At 42.9% G+C, this 18532-nt stretch overlaps 1 protein-coding gene across 1 annotated transcript; it reads right to left on the bottom strand.

The window, feature by feature from the left end:
- Positions 1 to 913: 913 nt before the first annotated feature.
- On the bottom strand, positions 914 to 6841 carry LOC116045960 (vimentin A2). Its single transcript, XM_031294011.2, has 9 exons — positions 6226 to 6841; positions 5791 to 5851; positions 3831 to 3926; positions 3389 to 3553; positions 2292 to 2417; positions 1817 to 2037; positions 1661 to 1704; positions 1465 to 1550; positions 914 to 1356 (listed from the first exon to the last, which is right to left on the bottom strand). Exons 1-9 carry the CDS (start codon positions 6753 to 6755, stop codon positions 1315 to 1317), a joined length of 1371 nt encoding a protein of 456 aa, XP_031149871.1. The 5' UTR covers positions 6756 to 6841; the 3' UTR covers positions 914 to 1314.
- Between the last annotated feature and the right edge of the window lie 11691 nt (positions 6842 to 18532).

The raw sequence follows: 18532 nt of genomic DNA, 5'->3' as shown, positions 1-18532 counted from the left end.
CCGTGTTGGCCTAAAAGTTGAGTTTCAAAGTTCACTCTTAAAACCACAGTTGACAAAACGATCTTGCCTCGAGGTACATTTAGCAGTTGTAACTATGCCTTTATTAAATTTGTTCTTAATTACACTACTGTTACTTCTGTCTACTCTGTAATACCCAACTCCTCCTTTCAGTAAGTCAGTCCCTGCTGCTATTCAGCTGGTAATGTACCTGGGACATGATGGATCCACCAAGACAAAGCTATCATTAAACTATGAACACCAAAGGTGTGACACTGCACACTGAGTGAACAGTTCATTAGGTCCACATGAACAACCTAATGTTGTCCAATACAACAGCCCTGCAAAAAATAGCTTTGTGAAGCCTGTAATGTTTAGTTTTTGTTGAGAGATGTTGATTAAACCCTGGTAATTTCACTTGTAAGACCACAGTTAGCAGGGGATTGTATTCTATGGTGTGGTATTTCTAATACTTTGTTTCTCTAAATGACTTTAGGTTACAGGCAGCAGGGCATGGTGCACCAGGAGACATCAACCAGAGGACCCTGCTGAAGCTCCTGAATAAGAAAGTATGTTTATTCTGTGTATTCTATAAATGTTTATTCCGGTTTTTAGTGTCTTATATCTGCTTTCAAAAATATAAAAATCATGATGATTATGATATTACATCTGGACAATTTTGTCTCCAAATCAGTTTTGCTTCTTATAACAGCTGATGCATTTACAATTTTTACCTCATTAAGAATAATGTAAGCTTTTTAAGACTGGTTGCTTGCAAATGTGGATGTTGTTGTTACTTAAAATATGACAATTCCCCTTTTATTCATATGAGGAATTGTTTTACTACTTCTACTTCATCACCATTAAAAAATATTACCAGCAATACCAGCAAATACCAAATACCAGCAAAGTATTACACCTTGTGCGCACAGTATTGAGATACAGTCCTACTGGTTTATTGCTGCATACAGGCAATTGTGACATATTTAGCATACAGATTTCCTGGAGTGTGCATGCTGTATTGATCAAAAAAATACTACTTTGGTTACAAAGAAAGATTTTTGTAGACCTCAATAAGGATTTCTATGTTGTGCTGATTTCATTATTGTGTCTAAACAAAGGTGACAAAAGAGAATACTTTCAGCAGAGGAGGAAGCAAAATACAGTCTGTGTCAACCAATAGGCTTACTTGTTCAACACATACAAAAGGCACTTTTCGAAGCTGTTTGCTTTTTGTGTTGTTTGTTTGCTTGCTTGTAGCCCCGGTGAAATGTGTTTCTTAGTATTGCTTTTGTTGATTGTTTGGCAAACACATTATTACTCCATGTCATCGTGGTTCTGGGTTGACTCGTTGATCACCTGAACCAGGATGTAGAGGACAAAGAAAAGGTTAGCAAGGTTGTCTGAGCTTAAATTATCATCAGAAAACTACTTTATTGATTGAAAGTCACTTGAAGTGGATTCTACCTGACCATCCCTGGTCTCAATTGTCTTGATGAGAACCTTCTTAGTTGTTGTAGCTTCAGAATGGGGTTTGAATTCAGTAATTTTTTCTAAAAAAAAACAAAAAAAAAAACAGAGGTGTGTTGTTTTATTATCTGGCCATATAATAACTAATTCTAACACTCCTGCTGTGAAATCAACATGCAGACTGTGATTCTACCTCTCAGGTTTAGAGATGAGAAGTTTGGCAATGGGGTGGAGATTCTGAAAATAGAGAAATACAGTCCACAAATCAACATTTGTGTCCTTGTTTTATGTCATGAATGTTAATAAGCATCTCTATCAGTTAGACATTTTGAAGCTCTTCATCCTTCACCTGTTCTCCTCTCCTTCCAGCAGCTTCCTGTAGGTGGCAATCTCTATGTCCAGGGCCATCTTGACATTTAGGAGGTCCTGGTACTCCCGGAGGTGACGGGCCATCTCATCTTTCATGTTACGAATGTCCTCCTCCAGGCGGCTGACGGTGTCCTGGTAACCGCTCGCCTCCAGTGAGAAGTTCTCCTCAATCTCTCTCATCTGGCGGTCCAAGGATTCGTTCTGGGACAGCAACCAAGTGGGATCAAAATGACACTTAGGCAGTGGAAATAACAATAAAATAGAAGGGTGATTTTTTTTTTTGCTTTTGTGACCTGGATGTGTATCCATTTTCTGTGTCATTATTTAAGTATGCAGCTGTGTCTGAACTTTTTGTGCTCCATTTGTTTGATTCCAGCTACAAAAGGATTGAAAAATGTGGGGTTTTGCATTATTATCTTGTGCAGTACAGTGTAAGCCTAATGTTGCATACTCACAGTTCCTTTAAGGGCATCCACCTCACAAGTAAGTGACTGAACTTGGCGCCTATAGTCATTGGCCTCTTGCTTGGCCAGTCGCAAGGCATCATTATTCTTCGCTGCCGCTTCGGCGAGGTCAGCAAACTGGTGATTCCAGTGACAAACACAGAGAGCACAGGGTAGAACTGAGTCAACTGGTCAATAAATGATGAGTCAGAGGTTGAGGGAGAGTGACTATGGCAGATAGCGTGAAGCATGTGATGAAATATGTGGCCACAAAAGGCTTGCAGACACTAGCTTGGTGGTTGAAGCAGTTTTGGGGTGACACTGGTCATTACAATCCAATGGTCAATGGTCATAAAGAAAGGAAGGTTCTACTTTACTGCATTGCTTTTCAGTATGTTGGCAGATGATTTAATGCCTTTTTTTAAGAAAAAAAATTAAAAACAGCTGATTTTTGGGGCCACATGGGGCAATGGAAACACGCTGTGAACACAACAGTGACACTATAACTTTTTAGGTTGATATGGTGAACTTGTTAGTAAACAGTCAACACCTATTTACAAATCAAGCAGATGAGGAGCAACATTATCATTAATTTGGAGTTGTGTTTCTGGCCACCTGGTGAATGTAAGTCCAATATCCACTCTATTTTAGCTCTGTTTTGATCTCTACTAAGTCCTGGGGGGGATATGTGTCTCCTTAGCTGCTAAATGCTCCTCAAGAGTTCACCAGTTAGTTGCTAACTTTGACAGTCATCTGGTGCTGGGCAGGTAGTGCCTACTGCAGCCAAAACCAACGCTGACGAGGGCCATGAAAAATGATCCAAAACAGTAAAGTTGGGGGTCAGAAAACCAAAACAAAGAGCTGAAAGACACTAAAATGCTTTGTAGAATTAAGGAGATCTGCATAGTCAGGTGGGTTTATCGCTAGGAGTAATAGTTTTCAAATACAAGTAGTCATGTGATCAATTACCAGAACATTAACATTAACAGAAAAAGACTGATTATAGCCGCCTTATATTTGATAGATCTAAAAAGTGCAGAATGTGGAATTATATGAATTTCTTGAACATTTTTTAAATTACACCACATTCTCTTGTAGAAAATCTTTACCTTGGATTTGTACCATTCCTCAGACTCATGAATGTTTTTGGAAGCCAGGCTCTCATACTGCAGACGGACGTCCCTCAGAGCAGCTGTAAGGTCAGGTTTAACCATCTCCATGTCCACCTGCACATGCTGCTGCTGCTGGATCTGGGTCTGCAGCTCCAGCATTTCCTGCAATAGAATCAATAGAACTGGCATGTACAAATACTTTTTTGCTTACTCAGATGACATACATTGAGGACAGTATTGCTAGTATGTAGACTTTTATTTTAATGTTCATTTATATACTTTTCCATGACTTTCCTAGCTGTATTTAATTGCAGTGATGTATTCAACCCTACCGATTTGGTACTCTGACCAGATTAACAAATACCTCAAATTATTTGGCCCAGTAGTCATAAGGGTGTCTTTAGCTTATTAGGCAGTACATGCACAAAACAAAGCTTACCTCATCATGCAAGTTCTTGAGGAAGTTGATTTCATCCTGGAGTGACTCAACCTTCCGCTCTAGGTCTAGTCTGGCCAGGGCAGCATTGTCCACATCCTGTGTAGTGACACTGACTCTTAACAAGGTGACTTGTGAAGGTTACATGAATTATGCATTATGTTTTTGCTGACATAGAAAGAAAATGCTCTCTCAAACATGCTGTACAGACACACTCACACAACAGCCACGTACACACAATGACCCATTGTGTAGCAAGGAAAGGTCACAAACACATGCATCCAATAGAAATCAACTGCGGGCACATGACAGATGTCACTGCCACCAAGTGCTCCAAACTATATGACCATATAGGTTATTTATTCCTAATTTCCTACCATCTAATAGGACCCATAGGAGCATTTCATTAACTAGTGTCCCTAACGGTGGCAGGAAGTACAACCCACAGGAGCATTTTAAACACACCGTTAAAGTTGTGAAATGGACGCAGGTTGGTTAGGTTTAGGCAGAAAAACTACTTGGTAAGGTTTAGAAAAACTTAGATGCTTATCCTTCCTTCTGGGAAAGAGGTTAAAAAGAAATTCAGTGAGATTGTTTCAATCCCTATATAAATGAATTTGATTTAATAAAAGGACACACTGTAGATCACCCAGAGCCACAAAGCATTATTCAAGAGGCCCTTAATCCCATTTATTCTTACCTAACTGCATTCCTGACTTGAAGGTTTCTATTGGTTCTTTTGGTAGACATTTAGTCATTCCACTGGAAGCTCGGTTACTGTGTGTCTGTCTTGAAGATACAGTAATTACAATTATTACAATAATTACTGCAGCTTACCATTTATAACTTCACTGAATTAAGCATGAAGCAAATGTTCTCTTACTAAGAAAAATCACTATAATGTATAACACTATTGTATTCAAAACATATTCAATTTAATTCTATCTCTTGTACGTACATACTCGCTGTGGCACCGCACCGCTGTGCTTTGTCAGGGCGTTGGCAGGCTGATAATTGAGGTATCAGCAAATAAAGGACCTTTGCTCTTGCTATAATGCCACAGACAAAGTATGCTATTCAGCAGGGTTTCCCCAAACAGGCCCGGGGCTGGAAGAGTGACTGTCTGCCTGACTGAGTGGCACCATGGCAGGCCACAGAGGACTTCCTTCCTGCCATTCATATAGACAAGGTTGTGATGGTGCAAAGTATTAATAACATACTGCAAGCACAAAATCACTGGAGAATTTAAGTTTACTCTTATTTATGTCTGTAGCTATGCAAATGCACCTCGTTTTTGTTGTTTTTTTTGTAGCGTGACACTCATTTTAAACTTTTTCCACGACTCATCATCACTTCATTAATCACAATGAAACCCAGTGACAGTGAACAATCACTGACAAACGAGTGAGATTTTAATGTGCTGATGCTCTCCCTGAATGAGACAGCCGGATCACATGGTGGCTTGTCTTCTCGCTCTGATAACCACATTGGGTCCACACTGTTTTGTCCAGCTCATTCAGTGTGACCAGTCAGACTTAAAAAGATCTCCTCATTGCAGGCCTGATTTAACTCAGCAGTCACAACTTGGCCTTTTGTACCAGGACAGGGTCAGTTCTGCTCTACAGTTATTTTGGATCATGACTAGAATCTGCTGTTGTGCCATCAGAAGAGTGCATTCCTGTCTCTGCAGCTCATGAGCAATAATTAGATAGAGATCAGGTAGGGGACCAAATAGACATTCACACCACATAACCGTTAGAAGTAAGCCTCATTAAGATAATTGAGGTTTTACATCATTAGTTGTTTTTTTTTAAAGCAGAATAGCAGGAGAAGTGGGGCAGTACTCAGTAATCAACATCTTCTGCTGTAGAAAACTAAGGTCATTCCCTATTATTACTCTCTTTGTGTGTGTGTGTATGTGTGTGTGTGTGTTCTATATTTCACAACATGAATTGTACTGTACCTGTCTGAAGCTGTGCATGCTGCTCTCAGCCTCCTCCCGCTGGCATATCTCATCCTGCAACCTGCAGAGACAAAAAGCAGGCATTTTATTTTAACAGCTGATGGGACTCTTCCCTTCCACCTTAAAAGCATGACATGACCCTTTTTTCTGCCTCCCCAGCTCTGTTTGCCTTTTCTGCCTCCACTTCTTCATGAAAACATTTCAGTGAGAGATAAACTTCACTCAGACATAGAGGTGGTATATATATTTGACTAGTTACTAAAGTAGCTATAGCCTGTAATTAAGTCTATATAGCAAGGTTATGAATAAATGGGGCATGCACATAGGCCTACTGATAATAACGAATCTGATTTATAGGCCTACAACATAACAAAATATGTATGGAGTTTCTTAAACATCACACAGTGCTGAACAGAGACGTGCCACGCCTCCTACTTCTCTCTCAGCCTGTCTATGTCGTCTGCCAGGTTATCCCGGTGAACTTCAACCCGGGCCTTCTCGTTGCTGAGCTGGTCCACCTGGCGCCTCAGCTCCCGCATCTCGTCCTCGTACAGATTTCCGATCCGGGACGTGCCTTTGCCCCGCAGCTGCTCCAGCTCCGCCAGCAGAATCTTGTTCTGCTGCTCCAAGAAGCGGACCTTATCGATGTAGTTGGCGAAGCGGTCGTTGAGCGACTGCATCTGAGCTTTCTCGTTGGTGCGGTTCGTGATGAACTCGCTGTTTATGGCATCGGACAAGGAGAAGTCCAAGTTCTCGGAGGGCAGCCGGGGCATGGCTGCGCTGCTCCGGAGCTTTCGGGTCTTCGCTGCGTAGATGGTCGAGGGGGCGGAGGAGTACCCGTAGGATGCCCGGGAGGAGCGCACCGGGCTGGAGTACTGGCGGCTGGAGTAGCTGATCCTGGTCGCGACTCTCTCCGCGCCAAACATCTTCTTGTAAGAAGACTGTTGAGCTGCACTATAAGACATCTTGCTGGTATTTTTTCAGACAGTAGCTCAGTGTTGCTTGTGTCCCGACTGCATCAACGGAGTGCGCCTGGGAAGGCGTTTCCTAACCCATTACTTATTTATAGTCTCCTCCTCATGCAAATAACTCAACAGTGACCTGAGTGACACCTTGACGATCCAATCAGAGAACGGAGTAGGCTACACGAAAGTTGTATTTCAGGTCCATAACAGACGCTGGATCAAACTAGGCCAAAAGGTTATTGCGCACAATAAATTAAGGATATGTGAGGTCTGGCATGTTCTGTCACCACAAAGATGTTCAACAATAAAAGTCACATTTGGTTAATTGCATTTGTTTCAACAACAGCACGTGAGTGTCAGGAGCTGCAGATTGGGCTATTGATACAGTAGTTCTTGTGAGGATTTATTTTGGATGTTTTGCCAGAAACCCCTGAAGCAGTAGGATATGGGTCTGATCTCCAAGAACTATTAGCTATAGTTAAGGGGACAAAGAAGATGAGAAAAAAAAAATGAAACGGTGACATTAAAATGTGTTACTCTGGGACAGAAGGTTTTCCCAGGGCTCTGTCCATGTCAGGAAAATTGCATCCTCACAATCCAGATTTGAGTTAATGCAGTGCAGCAAATTTGATTCATCCATTTAATAAATTCCTTTCTCCTTTTGTCTCTTCCTTTAGATAAACACACACACTCCACATGCATTTTCACACTGCATGGGTTTGTCCAATCTATTTGATCAAGCAGTGTGTCATAAGACTCCTCAATAAATCAGGTTTAGAGACATCATACAAGTGACGGAACATGCAAACACATATGGGCTGCTAATCTATTACGCACATGATTCTTTTTGACGATCACACACTTACAGAGAGGAGAGAGAGAGAGAGAGAGAGGTTGGGGTGGGGTACAAATTCAAAGTAATAAAATACCAGCAGGTTTGCCGCAGCTTTGTATGTTTGCAGGTTCTTAGTAATCACCCTTCCCCCAAATTGACCTGCAGCATATAATAAACATACAGTGTATCAAATATATCAGGGGAGACTCTTTCACTCCCTGTCTGTCTGTTTCCCTTTCTTTCGCCCTTCTCTGCATAGAGAGCTGTCAGTACTGCAGTGCTGCTGACTAGCTGAGATTCAGTGACTGTGAAGGGAGACGCAGGGCAGCAGCAGAGCTGAGCCAGGGACACTCTACACCTCTCAGCTACACTGCATACGGCTACTGGGTGTACTGTGCTCTTTACAAAACACAAAAAAAAGGTTTTGTTATGTTTGTCGACTAGATAGCAGCCTGAACGCACAAATATTTATTTCACAGAGATCACATTTTTGCCTCGAGGGCTCAGGTGGCTGCAGCGGATTGAAGTTGGCATGTTGCCCCTAAGCTATGACTGTGCAGGGACAAACCCAGCTACTCAGTAAGCTGGTCTGATCTTTGTAAAGCATCATAGGCTTGGGAAAACATCAAACTACAGTCTGGCTTTGTCTGAGCAACATTAGGGAGTTAACAGTTTAAGTTGTATCCTTATTGTCTGTATCGTACTAAACAATTTAGTTTACTTACAGTATCTGCAAGATCAATAAAAAGATAATTTTTTGTAACCCACATATCTACATTTAGTTTGTTCCCCTGTTGTATGCAGTGGTGGAAGAAGTATTCAGACAACTTACTGAAATAAAAGTAGCAATACCACACTACAAAATACTCCGTTGCAGTCAAAAGCCCTCCATTCAAAAACAACAACTTTAATTACAAGTACTGGCAACAAAATGTATAATGTATTAAAATTAAAGTAGTGATTATGCAAAATGGCTCCTGTCAGTTTTATGTTATCTTATTACTGGGTGATTATTATCGATGTATTCATTGTACTTCAATGTTGTAATTGGTCCAGATGGAGCTAATTACATAATAGTTCCTTCCTGCCAGCGTATAATCTACATTATTACATCATATTTTATGAACTGATCGCATGTTTTGGTTGCTAAATCTAAAGTAACTATAGCTGTGAAATAAATGCATAATGGAGTAAGTACAAAAAATCCCCTTTAAAATGGAATAGAAGTAAATAGAAATACTCAAAGTAGAAGTACCTCAAAATTGTGCTTAGGTACCGTACACAAGTAAATGTACTTCTTTACTCAATCACCTTAAGGAATCCAATAAGTCACACTGTCAGGAGTGGCTTTGCCACTTAGAACCAGCTTTGAAGTTATTGTACAATAATAATCTAGTAAAGTTTGTGGTCAGGGGATATTCTAAAAGGGAGATTATGAGCATATGTAAGGACTAACTGTAGGGACTGTAGGGACGGTATGTATGTAAGGACACCAACTCACATCCATGTGCTGAACTCCGTTACACAATTTAAAAACTGCTCTAAAGACCCATCTTTATAAAATTAACCTATGCACTCTAACTGCCTTAACATCATCTCACGTTTTTTAACTGTTGATAATAATTCATTTCTGAGCCTTGTCCTATCTAATGTTGACTGTGCTGATGTTTTATTAATGCTTCATTGTTTTTGAATGCTTTTATTACTATACTTAATGTAAGGTGACCTTGAGTGTCACGAAAGGTGCCATTAAATAAAATGTATTATTATTATTATTATTATTATTATTATTATAAAAGGTATATCTTAGCATTTGACTCAGGAATAGGCTAAGTGCTGTGGTGAAAGTAGTATTGAGATCTTTTGATTTAGGGGAAACTGTACCGAATTCTTTGTTTACAGGTATTGTCTATGTAAATGCATCAATGCCAGTGGTGCTAGAGGGCCAACACATCCTCAAACCTAAACAAAATTATAGGTCCATTTCCAAAGACAACGAAAACGACACATACAGCCATTTTATTTACTGTTGCACGCTGGAGGTTTAATCATGTGACCGTTATCATGTGACTCTTCTATTTGACGTAACAGGCGCAGTTTTAAACACATTCAATGTGAAACGCAACTAGGCTAATTTGGGCAACAAAAATACTTAGTTAGGGTTAGTAAAACATCAGGGATTGGCTGAAAATAAGTCACGTAAAACTACTAAAATGAGGACGGTAAAACTTGGTTAATTTCAAAATGAAAGTTGACCTTTGGTTTCACAAGTGACACGAACCCTGGTTGTCTGAGTTAAAGTCCTGTGTTTGTTTGACCAACCAACCAACCACCCCAACCTCCCTCCTAATGCAAAATTTGGCGCTCTTATACTTTGTCACCTCACTTCCTCATTTGCTCTTGTGATAATTTCTACAGCTACGAGAGGGTGCGCCTAACAAGAAACGTTATTGTCGGTCATTTTGAGGATTTGAGCATTACTAAAACAGGCAATGGAAATTCACATGATCAACACTCACTTAGAGGCAGGGGGGGCTGTAAAAAATTCCTGCTCTCAGGCCCATTATGAGCCAGCCCTGCCAGTGTTGGCCAAAGAGACAGACAGAGGAGGCCGGGATTGTCACAGACAGAGCAGGGATTGTGTATTGCTGATCTGTCACCTAACTGCAGCGATAGAATGCAGACAGTAGGCCGTAATTATTGTTTGTAGCCCGTTGTTTGCCAGTGCCACAGTTTAGGCCAAATAGCTCCCATTCTTGGCAATGTTTGGAATTTATCGTTTGGTTCTTTTATTTTTGTTGCTGAGGTTCCCGTTTCTCTCCAAAGCAACAACACTGCAGGGGAGCTCATTAAAACATTGTACAACAGGACTAGAAGAAGAATCAAATAAGAATCAACATTATTCAAAGTCAGTCAGCCTGTAATGGGAAAGGGCATCAGATAAGTTAAATCTTGTTTCTGGGTGTCATCGCTTCAAAACCGTAGGCACTGGGCAGCAAAAAGGCATCCTTTGTTTCATCTCCCATGATGGTGAATCACAGACCCGTGCACCCAGTAGCCATAGCAATCGTCCAACATTATTTTCCAGCGTTGAAACCCAGACAGAGACAGATTCAGGGGCTGCCCTGTTTACAGAGATGAACTCTTACTGGAAATGAATGATATATTATTTATAAAGTTGCAAAATTGCATGTTTGTAGTGTGCAGTTTGCAACAGCGTGTCCATATCTTACATTAAGTTCATTTTTTGTTTTGCTTGTTTGGTTTTTTGGTCGGACAAATTGGTTGGCTTCTTTGTGGGGCATGACATGGCAGATTTAGTGGAGGGAGTGCTGCAGCACAATGTGTCTGTTGCGCCTCAGTGAATGTATGGAGATCAGACGGAAGTAAATCTAAATGTAACGAAGTATGCCTGTATATCCACGCTACTCTCCCCCACTAACCCCCAAATGTGCTTATGTCAAGTCTGTGCATGGTAGTCGGGTTATTTCAGTGGTGAAAATAAAGTAAGTATAGTATAAAGTATATTTACTCAAGTAGTATTTCAATGTTCTTCTACTCCACTAGTTTATCTGACAACTGGATTAAGATTTTACAGAAAAATAAAAAAGATCATTTAATTGTTGTGTTAAGATTAAAGCTGAAGTTCCCAGCCATTTTGGCAATGTCTAGTGTGGGCCCCTTGTCACATTTCATGTCTATAAATTATTAGCAGCTCAATCAAAGAGGCATTTGCCATCTTATCTTCTCAAATGGTTAGAAACCACTGGACTAATACAGTTAATTATATTTTATTAATATATATATAAACTAGACCCACCTTGACCAGCTACACAAGTAAATGTCATACATAATAATATATATCACATGGGCCATTTTCCTACAGAAAGAGTACTTTTACTTTTGATACTTTAAGTACATTTTGCTGATAATACTTCTGTAGTTTTAAGGACTACTTATCACTTACTTGTAATTGAGTATTTAAATTTGTTCATTAGTACTTTTAATTAAGTAAAGAATCTTAATCTACCTCTAGTTATGAGGAATTTTCTTATCTCTTTATCTGAAGCAACTGTACTGGAACTTAAGCACCAGCTTTTCTGTCAGTGGTCAGCAAAATGGGCAGAGTAATGACGACAGCTGTTCATTTCAGGGAATGGAGGTTTTACGCTGGATAGCTTTCGACCATGGTAACAACAGAGGAATTCAATTGCGGGGGCTATTTTCCAAATCTCCATAGTGACTGACAAAACCCTTGGAAAGTATCCAGGAATAGCCACTTTGTAAAGTCCTCTCTCACTTTCTTTGTCTCCCTCTTTCTTTGTCTCTCTCAGCATGTGTGTGTTTGCACGGTGTGATTGGGTCAGGGACTAGGAGCGGAAACAAGGAAAGAATAACTTCCCAGCATTTGCTTATGTCATTAGCCAAAATCTTCATGTATAATTTGTCAAATATACAGCATCAAATTCTCAAATGAATTACACCTAGCCAATAAAAACACATACCCTTTTAAGGATAATGTCCACTGGTTACACATAACTTAAGCCAGTCTGTCACTAAGTGTCATATACATATGCCAGGCTGCATCAGGGGGCATCACTCCGACCGACTGACAGCTGCAGATGACACTCACCCTCTCCTCTGTGCACTCACCTGCATCAGGATGAGTGGATAAGACTGAGACAAACCCTTCAAGTGTGAAGGGAGAAAAGAAATGACATGTATGATACCTAATCATACCTCACCATTTTTAACATATTTACATGATTATTTGTTGGGATTTGAGAGAAACCTTATATAATTCAGGGCTGGAGTTGGGACTCTGGCGCTCTTGCTGTACTTTAGTTCTAAGAATAAATGGAATATTGTAAGCCTCAAAGGCTCATTCAGAATTCACATGCTTCTCTTAGTTAATAATAACCTCATGAAAGTCGAACGTCACCACAGGCTAGATACTTTAAGGCAATAATCATAAATATGATAATTTTCACCAGTTTGTATCTCACCCCCAAATGTAATGAGACAGTAGCCTGGCTCCGCCCTCCTACGTACTTCCGCTCAATTTTCATTTTCCTTCAGTACTCCGTCTGGGTTTGCGGTATAGTCTTGGGTTTTCTCCGGCCAAATATTTGGCGGTCCAATCAGCGAACAGAGGGAGAAGCTGAGAACAATGACGTTGAGGTTCGGTAACCTTCGGTGAGTTCCGTAATGGCGGCGGAGATAAATGCGAGCGAAGCCATTTGGTCCATTGTGGCAACGCTGCCGAATATCCAGAAGTTAAAGCCCGAGCAAGAACAATCTTTGCTGAGTTTTGTTGGTGGCCGTAATGCTGTGGCTCTCCTCCCCACAGGGTTTGGGAAACGTTTGATTTTCCAGCTTCACAACTAGTGGTGAAGGAGTTGGCTAAGGCGAACGCTAGCGATGCTAAGCCGACGTCACGACCAAACGTTAGCGATTGGTTATGACCAGTGTTGGGCAAGTTACTTCCAAAATGTAATACATTATAGATTACTAGTTACTGTCATTTGAGAGTAATTAGTTATATTACAATATTACTGTCTCTGAATTGTAATGCGTTACACTACTTTTGCATTACTTTTGAGTTACTTTTACCAAAATAACAGGGGAAGTTTGATTTGGCAGCTAGCTTGTGAATCCACTTTAATACATCATATCCATCCATCCATCCATCTTCGTCCGCTTATCCGGTAACGGGTCGCGGGGGTAGCAGCTCCAGCAGGGGACCCCAAACTTCCCTTTCCCGAGCCACATTAACCAACTCCGACTGGGGGATCCCGAGGCGTTCCCAGGCCAGGTTGGAGATATAATCCCTCCACCTAGTCCTGGGTCTTCCCCGAGGCCTCCTCCCAGCTGGACGTGCCTGGAACACCTCCCTAGGGAGGCGCCCAGGGGGCATCCTTACCAGATGCCCGAACCACCTCAACTGGCTCCTTTCGACGCGAAGGAGCAGCGGCTCTACTCCGAGCTCCTCACGGATGACTGAGCTTCTCACCCTATCTCTAAGGGAGACGCCAGCCACCCTCCTGAGGAAACCCATTTCGGCCGCTTGTACCCTGGATCTCGTTCTTTCGGTCATGACCCAGCTTTCATGACCATAGGTGAGGGTAGGAACGAAAACTGACCGGTAGATCGAGAGCTTTGCCTTCTGGCTCAGCTCTCTTTTCGTCACAACGGTGCGATAAATTGAATGTAATACCGCACCCGCTGCGCCGATTCTCCGACCAATCTCCTGCTCCATTGTCCCCTCACTCGCAAACAAGACCCCAAGGTACTTGAACTCCTTCACTTGGGGTAAGGACTCATTCCCTACCTGGAGAAAGCACTCCATCGGTTTCCTGCTGAGAACCATGGCCTCCGATTTAGAGGTGCTGATCCTCATCCCAGCCGCTTCACACTCGGCTGCGAACCGATCCAGTGAGTGCTGAAGGTCACAGGCCGATGATGCCATCAGGACCACATCATCCGCAAAAAGCAGCGATGAGATCCCCAGCTCACCGAACTGCAACCCCTCTCCACCCCGACTACGCCTTGATATCCTGTCCATAAATACTACAAACAGGATTGGTGACAAAGCGCAGCCCTGGCGGAGGCCAACCCTCACCTGAAACGAGTCCGACTTACTGCCGAGAACCCGGACACAGCTCTCGCTTTGGTCGTACAGAGATTGGATGGCCCTGAGAAGGGACCCCCTCACCCCATACTCCCGCAGCACCTCCCACAGTATCTCCCGGGGGACCCGGTCATACGCCTTCTCCAGATCCACAAAACACATGTAGACCGGTTGGGCATACTCCCAGGCTCCCTCCAGGATCCTTGCAAGAGTAAAGACCTGGTCCGTTGTTCCACGACCAGGACGGAATCCGCATTGTTCCTCTTCAACCTGAGGTTCGACTATCGACCGAACCCTCCTTTCCAGCACCTTGGAGTAGACTTTACCGGGGAGGCTGAGAAGTGTAATACCCCTGTAATTGGCACACACCCTCTGGTCCCCCTTTTTGAAAAGGGGAACCACCACCCCGGTCTGCCACTCCTCAGGCACCGTCCCCGACTTCCACGCAATGTTGAAGAGGCGTGTCAACCAAGACAACCCCTCCACACCCAGAGCTTTAAGCATTTCTGGACGGATCTCATCAATCCCTGGGGCTTTGCCACTGTGGAGTTGTTTAACTACCTCAGCAACTTCCACCAGGGAAATTGACGACAATCCCCCATCATCCTCCAGCTCTGCCTCTACCATAGAGGGCGTATTAGTCGGATTTAGGAGTTCCTCAAAGTGCTCCTTCCACCGCCCTATTACCTCCTCAGTTGAGGTCAACAGCGTTCCATCCTTACTGTACACAGCTTGGATGTTTCCCCGCTTCCCCCTCCTGAGGTGGCGAACGGTTTTCCAGAAGCACCTTGGTGCCGACCGAAAGTCCTTCTCCATGTCTTCTCCGAACTTCTCCCACACCCGCTGCTTTGCCTCTTTCACGGCAGAGGCTGCAGCCCTTCGGGCCCTTCGGTACCTTGCAACTGCCTCCGGAGTCCCCTGGGATAACATATCCCAGAAAGACTCCTTCTTCAGTCGGACGGCTTCCCTGACCACCGGTGTCCACCACGGTGTTCGTGGGTTGCCGCCCCTTGAGGCACCTAAGACCCTAAGACCACAGCTCCCCGCCGCAGCTTCAGCAATGGAAACTTTGAACATTGTCCACTCGGGTTCAATGCCCCCAGCCTCCACAGGGATGCACGAAAAGCTCCGCCGGAGGTGTGAGTTGAAAGTCTGTCGGACAGGGGCCTCCTCCAGACGTTCCCAGTTCACCCGCACTACCCGTTTGGGTTTACCAGGTCTGTCCAGAGTCTTCCCCCACCCTCTGACCCAACTCACCACCAGATGGTGATCAGTTGACAGCTCTGCCCCTCTCTTCACCCGAGTGTCCAAAACATACGGCCTCAGATCAGATGAAACGATTATAAAATCGATCATTGACCTTTGGCCTAGGGTGCTCTGGTACCAAGTACACTTATGAGCATCCCTATGTTCGAACATGGTGTTCGTTATAGACAATCCATGACTAGCACAGAAGTCCAACAACAAACAACCACTCTGGTTTAGATCAGGGAGGCCGTTCCTCCCAATCACGCCTCTCCATGTGTCTCCATCATTGCCCACGTGCGCGTTGAAGTCCCCCAGCAGAACTATGGAGTCCCCCACTGGAGCCCCATGCAGGACTCCATTCAAGGTCTCCAAGAAGGCCGAATACTCCGAGCTCTTGTTTGGTGCATACGCACAAACAATAGTCAGATACATCATAGATTATTCATATTTTGTATAATTAATATAAATATGCAAAGTAACTAAAGCTATAAAAAAATAGATAAGTAAAACGTATAATAGGCAATTAGGAGAAAATGAAAATACTCAATTAAAAGGCATTGTTGTAAAATGTTTGTTTATAGCACTTGAATAAGAAATTCATGTTGTTTAGTTTAAAACACTCTAAAGGAAATGTTCAATTATAGTGTGATTAAAACTCACTATTTACATTATTTACAGTACTTGATTTACAGCTGATTTGTGAAAAGGTAGCCTACACAACCTTATTTAACAGTAATTTAGTTTTACTGCGAACCGTCACAGGAAGTGCTTTTTATTTTGAAGTAAGCTACACGGAAGTTGTCTGTTGTGTAGCCTACTCTTGCTAGCTTACTGAGATGCAACATGTCCGTCAGGCTCAAGTTGTTCACTTTCTTGTTTACAAAACTGCAACATATTGAACAGTAAATGGTCACAGTAAAAGACAAGCGCTTTTGGTCGTCATTCGAAGCCATTCCACTACAGGCAGAGTTACTCTCCACGGCTGATAAAATGCAATGATATTTACGTGTAGCAAGCCTCAACATTAATTCCCGACATGTTTATATCTGTCAGCCGCTGACGTACCGTCACCTGTTGGGACATACATGCTGTCCGTACCGTCTCTGGTTCTGGCTCTGACCACGGGAACAGAAACAGGACAGCTCACTTCAACGCAGTGTAATAACTCCTGAAAATAATATCCATCTCGCAAATGTATCTGTCTCTGCAGTCATCTCAACCATCGAATACAGCGACAGGAAAATAATACGGCTTTTTTTTTTCCTGTGAAGAAATGTGTCGCGGTGTTGGTGAATTCTTAAAAAAAAACGCACCACTAAATGTTGCGTTAAAATGCGTTGTAACTCGCGTTACTGAGACTGTAACGAGTATAATATTACCGAAATTGAATTAGTAATGCGTTATATTACTGCGTTACAGCAAAAAGGAATACATTACTGTAATTGCGTTACTCCCAACACTGGTTATGACAGATCCAGAGTGGCTCTGGGCAGATCCAATAGTTTTAAACTTCAACAGAGTACCCGCCTTCAAGGAAGTTAACACTTGTCAATAGGCCTATGTCATACTTCCTGCTTCCTGACCGCGGAGTAGGGAATCAGAACTTCCGGTCGTTTCTAGCAACAATAAAAACAATGGCAGCCTCCGCCCGCAGTTGTTCTTGTAGCGTACCAGGTTGCTCTACATCAGGACGTAGACAGCCATACCTCAGCTTCCACGCTTTCCTGAAGGACGAAACACTCCTCAAGTCTTGGGTGAGATTAATAAGGAGGGATGAGGGTCCTTCTTTTAATAATCTCCGGGGCAGCACTTTCATTTGCAATTTGCATTTTGATAAGGGGAGCATCTACGTCTCGGAAAGTGGTCGGAAGAGACTTAAAGCCAATACTACACCAACCCGGTTTCCCTGAAATAACCGCCGGTAATCACGAACCTGCCTCAGACCACAACTATGCCCACACGGGTGTTGTGGATGTAGTGGATGCTGATGCTGTCAAAACCATCAGGCTACTGGAAGCTAAAGTGAGAGATCTAGAAAGCCAACTAAGGGACCTGTCCTGTGCACTTAACATCAATAGGTACTGTGCGACGGACGACGAATTCTGATTCTATACCCGCTTTCCATCTGAGAAAGTGTTTTGGTCGTTTTGGAAATCCATCGCCCTCTCAGCTTCCAGGTTAGTCTGGAGTAGAGCCCAGAGGACAACTGATGTCATGGCACTGGAGAAACCCAGACCTAACAGGAGACTGCAACTTGTTGACAAACTCTTTCTGTACTGCTGTCGCGTTGCTGTTGGGATGAAAGAGAAGGTGATAGCAGACATATTTGGCATCAGCACCACCACTGTAAGCAGAGTCATCATCACATGGGCCAACTAGCTGTTCCTTGTCTTGGGGTCAGAGCCAATTTGGATGACAAGGGAACGAGTGAAAGCAACAATGCCATCAAAGTTTGCCCAATACTGTCCCAACGTGCGAGTGATTCTAGAATGCACAGAAATCAGGTGTCAGGCACAACACCTTCAAAGGTCTGATTGGCATTGCCCCATGTGGAGTGTGTGTGTGTGTGTGTGTGTGTGTGTGTGTGAAACAGAGAGATCCTACCATCACTGTTGACTATATTTACTTGGCATTCAGGAGGTATGTGTTCATGTTCTGTATGTGTTGAAATAAAACAGATCAAGTTTATCCTTCATTGCAGTAATTAAGGATTCATTATGCCAAATTCTTTCCACTGTCAGGTCACTTTTTTGGCGCTTACCCACTGCTAGTACCAGCTCTACTCTACTCTACTCAGCTCGACTCGGCCGCGGTGCCCCATCTTCCATTGCAGATTTAGTACCGCCTCATGCCTGAGGCAAGCGTGGCTGGTCGTCATAGCAGCGCCGCAGGAAACTGTCGTGACCTAATGCGACACACACACAGAACGTCGAAAGTGTGTTGTTTTTTACTCTCGGCATGAAAAAAATGTAGTTTCAAAAGAAGTTGGAGGGAGCAAAAAAAACACTGCTGGTTATACTATTTAAAAATGGCGGGGTTTTTCAGGACACCCCCGTCTGTTAC

This window comes from Sander lucioperca, chromosome 9 (genome assembly GCF_008315115.2).
Source record: "Sander lucioperca isolate FBNREF2018 chromosome 9, SLUC_FBN_1.2, whole genome shotgun sequence".
Taxonomy (NCBI): Eukaryota; Metazoa; Chordata; class Actinopteri; order Perciformes; family Percidae; genus Sander; species Sander lucioperca.
Note: the sequence above shows the minus strand (reverse complement) of the source record. Positions and strands in the feature narration are given on the sequence as shown.